Raw genomic sequence first — 11,351 nt, 5'->3', positions numbered from 1 at the left:
AGCCCAGGGTGAAGTGCAGTGGCGTGATCTTGGCTCACTGCAACCTCCATGTCCTGGGTTCAAGCGATTCTCATGCGTCAGCCTCCTGAGTAGCTGGGATTACAGGCATGAGCCACTGTGCCTGACCTTGTTTTTGTTTTGAGTCAGGGTCTCACTCTATCGCCCGGGCTGGAGTGCAATGGCACAATCTTGGCTCACTGCAACCTCTACTTCCCAGGTTCAAGTGATTCTCGTGCCTCAGCCTCCTAAGTAGCTGGGATTACAGGCGCACACCACCACACCCATCTAATTTTTATACTTCTAGTAAAGATGGGGTTTTGCCATGTTGGCCAGTCTGGTCGCGAATTCCTGGCCTCAAGTGATCCACCCACCTCAGCCTCCCAAAGTGCTGGGATTACAGGCCAAAACACCTTCCTCCCCTTTCCCTATGTCCTGCACCTCTTCCTATCTAAATATATCGGCACCTGATTGTTCAGCTGAATCGTTTTATTCCGCATGGGAGCCCGAGTTAGTGTGATCATTTATAGTACTATGTGTGCTCATCCTTGAGTGGTCGTACTGTTGTGTTTTTAGCCCCCTTTTATGGCTGGAGAAACTGAAGCACAGTTGGGGGAAAAGCCAGAATCCAGAGTCACACAGCCTGGCTCTGTGTTCTCTGACACTGCTGCCTGCACTGTGGCTGCTATCGGGGAGGGGCTGCTGGGAACCCGCTGCTTCAGGGACAGCTGTGTGGATGCATCTACAGGCCCTGGTATGGAACACATTGCTAAGAAGCAGGCTCCTACGACAGCCCCGTGGACTGTGTTGGTGGCACTCAGAGGCCACCTTCCTGCCTCGGCTGCATTCATTCAAATGAAAATTACCAGGACTTTGGGCTTTTCAGGGAAAGCCTGGCTGCCTCTCATTGTGTCCTTGAAAGCTTGGCATTCTAGCCCTGCGTGGTTATCACCACCTCTGAAATTCATTTACTCGTTACACCAGTGGTTCTCAAGTCTGGCTGCACACTGGAGTCAGCTGGGGGTTCTTTAAAAAATATTGATGCTTTGGGTTCCACCCGGAGGTTCTGACTTAATTGACCTGGGGCGAGTCCTGATATAGAAGCTTCAGAAGCCTCCCAGGTGATTCTAATGTGACCACGTTTCAGTATCATTGCTTTAAACTTTCAATTTACCTTTTTTTTGAAGACAGGGTCTCGCTTTGCTGCCCAGGCTGGAGTGATCACAGTTCACAACTCCTGGGCTCAAGCAGTCTCTCCACCTCAGCCTCCTGAGTAGCTGAGACTACACGGGCCTTGTCACCATGTCCAGCTACTTTTTTACTATTATTTTCAGCTGGGTGCAGTGGCTCACACCTGTAATCCCAGCACTTTGGGAGACCAAGGCGGGCAGATCACCTGAGGTCGGGAGTTCAAGACCAGCCTGGCCAACATGGTGAAACCCTGTCTCTACTAAAAATACAAAAATTAGCTGGGCGTGGTGGTGCACGCCTGTAATCCCAGCTACTCTGGAGACTGAGGCAGGAGAATCACCTGAATCCAGGAGGTGGAGGTTGCAGTGAGCTGAGATCATGCCACTGTACTCCAGCCTGGATGACAGAGTGAGATGCTGTCTCAGAAAAAACAAAACTGAATTATATATATAAATAGTTTTTTTTTTTCAGCCCAGGCTAACTCCAGACCTATCTTAAATGTCTCACAGAGAATGGCTTTCTCGAAACGTATTCATGTTGCCTGTCCTGCTTCGGACAGGCTCCACAGGAGAGGGCCCAGAGGCCTGCACTTCTGCTCGGCTTACATCTGCCAGTCAGCGCCAGGAATGTGCTTCGTTTCTGCTGGGTCAGGAAGTTTAGTCACAGTTGGCTTTCCTTATTTGGGGCCCCTATGTCTCCAGGGTCAATGTGGTAAACCGCTCAGTCCAGCCTGCAATGGAAATAGCTCCAACCCCAGTCCAGCAGCCTCCTTTCAGGGTGGTGCTGACTGGAAGGGATCCTGTCTACCTGGGTTTGCCATCTAACCTCAAGAGTGATAAACGAGGTTTACCTCACAGTCAGGAAATGTTGACATTAAACCAAACTGAAAAATACTCATGCTAACTTGATGCCTTCGAGTTGAGATAAACAAGATGTAGAACACGCCCGTAACTGTCAGACCCAGTTCCATGATTTACTTCCCTCCAGGATCAGTTCTCAGACACTGGTCATGAAAACCCGGACAGGGTTATTATCTGCGGTTTTATGTGGGATGACTGCATTAAGTTAGGCAGGAGAATGACTTTGTTACTGTCATTATCTGGAGATTAAGTATAGTTTAAGGAAATGTGTATGGGTGTAGAGCTGACAAGGGGGGAACCATGATGGCTTTCATATGTCAATTTGACAAGTCACCAGTTATTCAATCAAATACTAATCTAGGTATTACTGTGAAGCTATGTTGCAGAGATAATTAAAGTTACTAATAAGTAGATGCTGAGGAATTATCCTAATTACTCTAGATCTGCCCAACTCCATAAACGAGGTGTTGGAGGCTCGTCAGGTGTTGAAGGCTGCCCCTTCCCAACGGGCAGCCCTGTGAATTTCAGACATGCTTACCCAGGCTCCACAATCACAGAAGCCAGTTATTTTTGAGAAAGGCTCTCACTCTGTCACCCAGATAGGAGTGCAGTGGTGCGATTTTGGCTCACGGCAGCCTTGACCTCCTGGGCTCAAGCAATCCTCTGGCCTCAGCCTTCTGAGTAGCTGGGACCACGCCGACATGCCCAGCCAACTTTTCTATTTTTTGAAGAGTCAGGGTCTCGCCATGTTGCACATGGCCCGTCTTGAACTCCTGAGCTCAAGTGATCCTCCTGCCTCAGCCTCCCCAAGTGTTGGGATTACAGGCATGAACCACTCACTGCACCAGGCCATCAATTCTTAATATCCATACCTCTCCTTACTGGTTCTGCTTCTCAGGTTAAATCCTGAGATAAACAATGAACAAGAATGTCCACAAGAGGGCTCCCCAGATCCCTGACTGTGCATTGGAACGCGCAACTTAAGATACTTCTTTTAAGGAGAAAAATCAAGTAATAGAATATGAGACCTCCTCAAGGTGCAGATGGCAACCAGTTTCTCATCTCTTTTATTTTTATTTTTTTGAGATGGAGTCTTACTCTGTAGCCCAGGGTGAAGTGCAGTGGCGTGATCTTGGCTCACTGCAACCTCCATGTCCTGGGTTCAAGCGATTCTCATGCGTCAGCCTCCTGAGTAGCTAGAATTACAGGCGCATGCCACCGCACCCGGCTCATTTTTAATTTTCTTTTGAAGCAGAGTCTTGCTCTGTCACCCAGGCTGGAGTGCAGTGGTGCAATCTCAGCTCACGGCAACTGCCGCCTCCCGGGTTCAAGTGATTCTCCTGCCTCAGCCTCCTGAGTAAATGGGACTACAGGCGTCTGCCACCATGCCTGGCTAATTTTTGTATTTTCAGTAGAGACAGGGTTTCACCATATTGGCCAGGCTGGTCTCGAACTCCTGACCTTGTGATCCAGCAGCCTCAGCCTCCCAAAGTGCTGGGATTACAGGCGCGAGCCACTGCACCCAGCCTCATTTTTGTATTTTTAGTACAGGCAGGGTTTTGCCATATTGGCCAGGCTGGTCTTAACTTCTGACCTCAGGAGATCCGTCTGCCCTGGCCTCCCAAAGTGCTGGGATTATAGGCATGAGCCACCCACCACACCTGGCCTCATCTCTCACTTTTAAATAAACGTATTCTTCGCACCCTGTGTTCAGCATTACCCTAGAACAGTACTTTCTCTAACATGCAAGTTTTCCATCAGCATAATCCAATGCAGCGGCACCAGCTACAAATGACAGCTTCGGAGCACCTGAAACCCGAAGCTCGAGAAACCGAGGAGTGGAATTCACTCATTCAAATCGGGTCCTGGGGTCTTCTCGATGCCCTTCTACCTTCCTCCCAGAGTTCCCTTTTAATCCTCCTTTCACCTGCTTTGCCCAGGAAGAGACCCTATGCCAGCTCTTCCCAGGATGGCCACCTTTTCCCTGGAGTCTTCCTGGTCTGAACAATATGGCTGTGTAACCTAGTAGCCACCATCCTTAAGATAATCTACAAATAGGCCTGCATTTGAAGTTTCTTCCAAACAAGGTGTCTCGCTCTGCCTCCCAGCTTAGACTCCCTGTTGTGACCCCACTACCCCAGAGGGACCGTGTATGTCTCTTTTCTTGCCTTTGCCTCTAGTTCCCTTCCCAAGGACCCAGGAAAATGTCCTCAATGGATCCTCATCCCTTGCTGTTACGACACCAAACCTTAGTTCTCAAAGGGCCAACACCCTTTCGCCAAGCCCCCTGAACATTAAGGACAGACCCAGATTGTTCCAAACCTACACAGGCACACGGAGTATTCTCATGGGTCACTGAGGCTTTTTATTTTAAGCACAAAACCACCGGGCATCTTGCCTGTGGCCACCCTGGAGACGACACGAGGCTCACATGACTCAACACTTGGTGGAAAGTAAGGCGAGAAAAACAGTGATTTGGGCCGATTACACGACGGCAAAGCTAGGGCTGCCAAACAGGGCTCCGGGGAGCTTGGTTCTGCAGAAGTTCTAAGGAAGCGGCACGGACTCCACGGCGGTGGGTGAGGGGCGCTAACTAGCAGGGACCCCTGCAAGCGTTGGTCGGGGCCTCGAGCTGCCCGAGCTGACACAAGGGGAGGGTCTATTTAGCCACCAGGGACCGAAGGGCTTGCCTGCCCACAGCTTACTTGGCCAGGGGGTTTCTGAAGCTCCTGCCGGCAAACTTGGCCTTGCTGCCCAGTTCCTCTTCAATTCTTGGGGAGGAGAAAGATAAAAAGATGGGGAGGAAAAAAAGAAAAGTCAGACCTCAAGTTGTAAGTTTTCCCATCCTAGATGTGGTCAGACACAGCCCCACTCCTGGGAAGCTGAGAACACAGAATTTGTCCACCTTCTTTAAACCCTCTGAACTTGTGCTTCTCTGAGAAGCCAGATTTGGGAGGCCAAGGTGGGAGGATCACCTGTGGTCAGCCTGACCAATATGGTGAAACCCCGTCTCTACTAAAAATTCAAAAAAGATTAACCAGGCATGGTGGTGGGCACCTGTAATCCCAGCTACTCTGGAGACTCAGACAGGAGAACTGCTTGAACCTGGGAGGCAGAGGTTGCAGTGAGCCAAGATGGCACCACTGCACTCCAGCCTGGGCGACACAGCGAGATCCGTCTCAAAAAAATAAAAGTAAATAAAATTCCCCAGCAAAAAAAGAATGGGAGTTTGCAGCTATGACGGCCCCACTGCACTCCAGCCTGAGTGACATGGCAAGACCCTGTCTCAAACAAAGTAACAAAAAAGCCCTGAGTCTACTGTTCACCTGCTTCTTTGTGTGTGTATGAAAATTTCCAGGATACAGTTTTAATGAAGGGGTAATAGGGGAGAACTTAGGAAATGGGTGTTCTGTTTCCCTACAAGTCCAGAAAATAACTAAAAAGGGGGTTCGTATCCCAGTGGTGCCTGAGTCAGTGGGGGAGTGGTATATTATTGGCTGAGCACAGCGGCTCACGCCTGTAATCCCAGCACTTTAGGAGGCTGAAGTCGGCGGATCACCCAAGGTCAGGAGTTCGGGACCAGCCTGGCCAACATGGTGAAGCCCCATCTCTACTAAAAATACAAAAATTAGCTGGGTGTGGTGGTATGCCTGTAATTGCAGCTACTCGGGAGGCTGAGGTGGGAGAATTGCTTGAACCTGGGAAGCGGAGGCTGCAGTGAGCCGAGGTCGCGCCACTGCACCCCAGCCTAGGCAATAGAGCAAGACCTCATCTCAAAAAAACAAAAACAAAAAGCGGGTGGCGGGGGGACAGGGGGACAAGTCTCCTGGTGTTTAGGGGCTTCCCAAGGACACGGACAGGAAAGGGAGACCAGAACAGCCCCACAGCGCTGAGAAGTGGAACCCCGGCCATGTGCCCTTCGACTTTTTCCTCCTCTCTCTGAGCCCTGGCTCCATATCCACAAACGGGTTAAATATGCTGAAACAGATCATGAAGAGGCTCTCTGAAAGCTCTAAGAAAGTCATGGGGCCAGGCGCGGTGGCTCAAGCCTGTAATCCCAGCACTTTGGGAGGCCGAGGTGGGCGGATCACGAGGTCAGGAGATCGAGACCATCCTGGCTAACATGGTGAAACCCCATCTCTACTAAAAATACAAGAAAATTAGTCGGGTGAGGTGGCAGACGCCTGTAGTCCTAGCTATTTGGGAGGCTGAGGCGGGAGAATGGCGTGAACCCGGGGAGGGCAGAGCTTGCAGAAAAAAAAAAAAAAAGAAAGTCATGGATCAGCTGTCAAAGGGGGTCCCATTCTCTCTTACAGGAAGAGGGCAGCACTGTGCGGAGCAGGTTTCTGCCTCTGATGGCACCCCAGGGGGTGGGGTCTAGGCCTAACGCTGCCCTGATCTAAGCCTGCTCAGGGCCTGGCTGTCTGCACTGTGCACCTGCCCCTGTACCCGTTCCCAGAGCCAGGAGCTCCTGGGGGAGGGCAGTGCCTACACTGAGTGCAGCCCCAGCTGGTAAACCACAGGCCCCTTGTTCTCCAGAGCCCTCCTTACCTGAGGAGCTGGTTGTACTTGGCCAAGCGCTCAGAGCGGCAAGGGGCACCAGTCTTGATCTAGGAGAAAAGAAAGGCCATTTGCTTATAGTGAACAGGCTTTGCAGGCATTTCTGGCAGGGAGAGGGTGTGATGTCAGAGAGAGAATTTCTAGAGGATCTGAGCCTAGGAAAGGGGGGGGCTACAACATACAAGCAGGGCCCTCATGCCCCCATTCTGTTCAGGCTCAGAAACCAGGGCAGCAACTCAGGGGACATGAGCAAAACGGGGACAGACACGGAGCTTCACTGGTTTTGGGTCTTCCAGGAAGTTGAGGTCAGAGAGAAGAAAGGAGGAGACGCTCATTCTTACCTGCCCAGTGCACAGCCCCACAACCAGGTCAGCGATGAAGGTATCTTCAGTCTCCCCAGAACGATGAGACACCATGACACCCCAACCATTGGCCTGGGCCAACTTACACCTGGAAGCCAAGAGACAACCCGGATGGCATGACCCCATTTTCTGGTGCCACAAACCCCAATGCCATTACCTCTCGGTGCCAGCAGGAGAGCAGTGAAGGGGCTGTTAATGGCTAAGGCTCTCCATGCCTGGGCTCTGTCAAGAGCACAGAGGACAACCCTCACCCTCCTCTGAACTCTTCCACCCCCAGGACCTTCTTAGCCCTCTTCATAGTTGAAACACTGGGTTCAGCCTCCCTTGAAGGGAGAAAGACTAGTGTTCTCTGACTGAGCTCTTCACAGAATACATCTGCTTGCTATGTTGCCCAGGCTGGTCTTGACCTCCTGAGCTCAAGTGATCCTCCTGCCTTGGCCTCCCAAAACGTTGGGATTACAGGTCCAACATTTTGGGCCTGTGATTTAAAAGGCTCCCGAGTTCAAACACAAAACCTGTTAAAATTCCAAGGTGTCCTACATTCTGGCCAGCAGATTCCCCATCAACAGAACAAAGGGGCCCTTTTCTGATTCACAAGCCATAGCTGCAGGAAAGCTGCTTGCCTGGGAAGACACTTACGCCTGAAGGGACTCGGTCACGGAGCCAATCTGGTTGACTTTGAGCAGGAGGCAGTTGCAGGACTTCTCGTTCACGGCCTTGGCAATCCTCTTTGGGTTGGTCACTGTGAGATCATCCCCGACTACCTGGATTCCTGCACTGGCCGTGAACTTCTGCCAAGCTCCCCAGTCATCCTGGTCAAAGGGATCTTCGATAGATACCACTAAGGAGAGGAGGGATACGCCTCATCAGTGTGATCCTCCCAGTGTGCTCCTCTGCAATGCCCAGCCTTGCTTCCCCCTAGACTTGCTGCTCGCCTGGCCTCACACTGCCCAAAATTATGGGACAGGGATGGCTCCCCAGCTGATCCCTGAGACAATGTGCTCCACCAACCTCCTCCTGCGGCGGGGACAAGTCACCCACAATCCCGGGTCAATAGATCTAGAACAAAAAATCTGTCACCCAGGCTTGAGTGCAGAGGTGCACTCATAGCTAACTGCAGCTGCGAAATCCCAGGATCAAACGATTCTCCCACCTCCTGAGTCGCTGGGACTACAGGGGTTTCCCACCCACCCAGCTACTTATTTTAACTTTTTTGCAGAAATGGAGTCTTGCTATATTCCCCAGGCTGATCTCAAACTCCTGGGGCTCAAGGGATGCCGTTTCAGTCTCTCCAAGCGCTGGGATTCCAGGCGTAAGCCACCATATGCCCAGTCTCAAAAAAACTTTTTAAGACCTATAAGAGGAGGACACTTATTTGTCTAGGGTGGTTTGAGTTTAGTGCCACTGAAAATCAGAATGGAGCCACAGACTCAGAAGTGAGAAGACCTGAGTTTGGGTCTTGGCTCAACCTTGACTAAGTTGTTTAGGGTAGTGGTTAAATGCACAGACTCTGCAGTCAGATTTCCTGGTCTGAATTCTTGCCCCACTATTTGCTGTGTGCTCTCGGGCAGATTATTCAACCAGCCCATCAGTTTCCTCTCCCGTAGAAGTCACAGTCCCTATCCTGTGTACACACAGAGCCTAAAATGAATATTCCCAGCTCACAGGAAGCATAATACATCTCAGTAACAAGTGGCTGTGCTGATTCTGAAGGCTTGGTTCCCTCGCCTGTCTAATGGAGCACAGACCGCATCTGCTCCTGAGACAGAGACGGGAGATAATCATACCATGAACGACTTATAATGCAATGTCGCTGCTGGCACCCGAGCTCCTCAGCTACACAATAACCTCTGTGAAGCCCTGTGTATGTATAACTGGGGGGAAGCCCCCTGACGAATCCCCCACGGGAGCCAGAGGTTCAGACACACCCTCCCCATCCCCAGCCAGCCAGATGCTCCAGCTGCCATGCTGCAGGTCAGTGGCAGGAAAGGAAGATGGCACTCCGGGAACACTCACCTGGGTAGTCCTTGATGAAGGACTTATACAGGTCAGCCAGCTGATCAGGTGAGATGTACCTGCTGGGGTCATCGGGAGACTTGAAGTCCAGGTCATACTTCCCAGACCTGAAGAACTCGGAGGCCGCTACGTCCATGCCAATGACCACCTTATCAGTGTAGCCAGCTTTCCCAATAGCAGTCTTCAGCAGCTCCAGGCCTTCTTTATTCTCCAGGATGTTGGGAGCAAACCCGCCTTCATCCCCCACATTGGTGGCATCTTTCCCGTATTTCTCCTTAATGACATTCTTCAGGTTGTGGTAAACCTCCGCTCCAATGCGCATGGCTTCCCTGAAGTTTGCTGCACCGACTGGGAGGATCATAAACTCCTGCATGGCCAGCTTGTTCCCGGCATGAGAACCGCCATTGATGACATTGAAAGCCTGGGGAGAGAACAGAGAAGCATGGGACCAGGCCCAGAGAGCCCTACAGGGCAGCAGGCCCCTCCGGTCCTACCATCCCCACCTAGCTCACAGATGAGCCCAAGACTTGCTCCTTGAGGAGCATCAGTGGGGTCAGGGTGGCCATGAAATGCTCACCAGGTCTCTGACTCATGTTTTTAGAGACAGGATCTGACTATAATGGTCTTGCCCAGGCTGGTCTCAAACTCTTGGGCTCAAGTGATCCTCCTGCCTCAGCCTCTTGATTAGCTGGGACTACAGGTGTGCACTACTGCAACCAGTTCATACCAGGTCTATTGTGATAACTGCAAATTCATGATCATCAGAGAAACACTAGTGACTATGTCAGCTAATGCTCACAGCCTAGCAAAGAAAGTACTGCCGTCATTTCCTACCCGAGCCTCCACTGCAAATAAAGGACCTGGGGCACAGGCAAGTTGAATTATCTGCTCAAGGTCACACTTAACAAGGGGCAGAGCTGTGCTGGGAGAGTCACATGTGTTAAGAGATCAAGGCATAGGAGGTCTTGGGTCCCCAACAGCAAGCTGAAACCCCCAACTCCTTGCTTGGGAAGTTCCAATAAACCACTCACCGGGACTGGCAGGATGACTTCAGAGTTGCCAGCCAAGTCAGCAATGTGGCGGTACAGGGGGACCCCCTTCTCAACAGCACCAGCTTTGCAGACGGCGAGGGACACCCCCAGAATGGCGTTCGCACCAAACTTAGCTAGAACAGAAGAGAACCGACTGGAATGAAATCATTTCTGACTCACCAGCTTTTCTCCTGCTGTACTGTCCCTAGGGTTGCATTCTGTGCCATCTCCTCCCTCATCACACTGTTACTAGAAATGCAAATAGCATTCTCTGTGGACTCACCACTGCTTTTCCCCTCTAAGACAGAGCCCAGCTCTGGCCAACTGTAGGAACTGCTGAATTCATTATAAGGAGCAAAGCTGTTCTGAGTAACCGAACTGACAGGCTATTATCACCTGGTTTTGCTCCTGATACTCAAAAGTGTGATTTCTCTTTTTTGTTGCTGGAGATGGAGTCTCGCTCTGTTGCCCAGGCTGGAGTGCAGTTGCACGATCCCGTCTGCCCCATTCATGCCATTCTCCTGCCTCAGCCTCCCGAGTAGCTGGGACTACAGGCGCCCACCACAAGGCCACAAGGCCTGAATAATCTGTTGTGTTTTTTTTTGAGATGGAGTCTTGCTCTGTCGCCCAGGCTGGAGTGCAGTGGCCAGATCTCAGCTCATTGCAAGCTCCGTCTCCCGGGTTTACGCCATTCTCTTGCCTCAGCCTCCCGAGTAGCCAGGACTACAGGCGGCCGCCACCTTGCCCTGCTAGTTTTTTTGTATTTTTTAGTAGAGACGGGGTTTCACCGTGTTAGCCAGGATGGTCTCGATCTCCTGACCTCGTGATCGGCCCGTCTCGGCCTCCCAAAGTGCTGGGATTACAGGACTGAGCCACCACGCCCGGCCTGTTGTATTTTTAGTGGAGACGGGGTTTCACATGTTAGTCAGGATGGTCTCGATCTCCTGCGCGCCTCCGCCTCCCAAAGTGCTGGGATTACAGGTGTGAGCCACCGCGCCCAGCCAAAAGTGTGGTTTCTTAAGAGTGACGCAAAGAAATGGGAGGAGACCACAGGCTCATTTAGCTCATCACTAAGATCATGGACCTCTTCCTGAAAGTTGTTAAAGTCTTCAGGAGACTTCATGATCTTCCCCAGTAAAGATGCCTCCTCGGGCCACTCACATTTATTTTCTGTTCCATCCATCTCGATCATCAGTTTGTCAATCTTCTCTTGTTCTGTGACGTTCAGTTTCTAAGAGGGAGAGGGGAGAATGAGGGGTTGGTGTCACTCTTATCTGCACAGTCTTTGCTCCCCTACCATGGAATCTGACTTTGGAACTACGTAAAATAAAAAT

General features: G+C 51.2%; 1 protein-coding gene and 1 long non-coding RNA gene across 4 annotated transcripts in view; one reads left to right on the top strand and one right to left on the bottom strand.

Moving 5' to 3' along the window:
* Window positions 1–2,634: 2,634 nt before the first annotated feature.
* Window positions 2,635–11,351, top strand: part of LOC105509142 — a 20,422-nt gene continuing 11,705 nt past the window's right edge. Inside the window, exon 1 of the long non-coding RNA XR_001001391.1 lies at window positions 2,635–2,653. This is a non-coding gene — a long non-coding RNA (uncharacterized LOC105509142). The remainder of the gene's footprint in view (window positions 2,654–11,351) is intronic.
* ENO1 (enolase 1, (alpha)) overlaps window positions 4,391–11,351 on the bottom strand; it is a 16,881-nt gene continuing 9,920 nt past the window's right edge. For 2 of the 3 annotated variants that reach the window (XM_011938234.1, XM_011938236.1), the window contains 7 exons: window positions 11,179–11,248; window positions 10,018–10,151; window positions 8,987–9,407; window positions 7,610–7,811; window positions 6,950–7,058; window positions 6,600–6,658; window positions 4,391–4,819 (listed from right to left, as the gene is read on the bottom strand). In XM_011938234.1, the coding sequence (XP_011793624.1) occupies window positions 4,750–4,819; window positions 6,600–6,658; window positions 6,950–7,058; window positions 7,610–7,811; window positions 8,987–9,407; window positions 10,018–10,151; window positions 11,179–11,248 (1,065 nt within the window). In that variant the 3' untranslated portion in view covers window positions 4,391–4,749. The remainder of the gene's footprint in view (window positions 4,820–6,599; window positions 6,659–6,949; window positions 7,059–7,609; window positions 7,812–8,986; window positions 9,408–10,017; window positions 10,152–11,178; window positions 11,249–11,351) is intronic. The other variant, XM_011938235.1, reaches the window with a different exon arrangement.

This window comes from Colobus angolensis, unplaced genomic scaffold, assembly GCF_000951035.1.
Source record: "Colobus angolensis palliatus isolate OR3802 unplaced genomic scaffold, Cang.pa_1.0 Scaffold170, whole genome shotgun sequence".
Lineage (NCBI taxonomy): Eukaryota > Metazoa > Chordata > Mammalia > Primates > Cercopithecidae > Colobus > Colobus angolensis.
The sequence above is the reverse complement of the archived record's forward strand: the minus strand, read 5'-3'. Positions and strand labels throughout refer to the sequence as shown.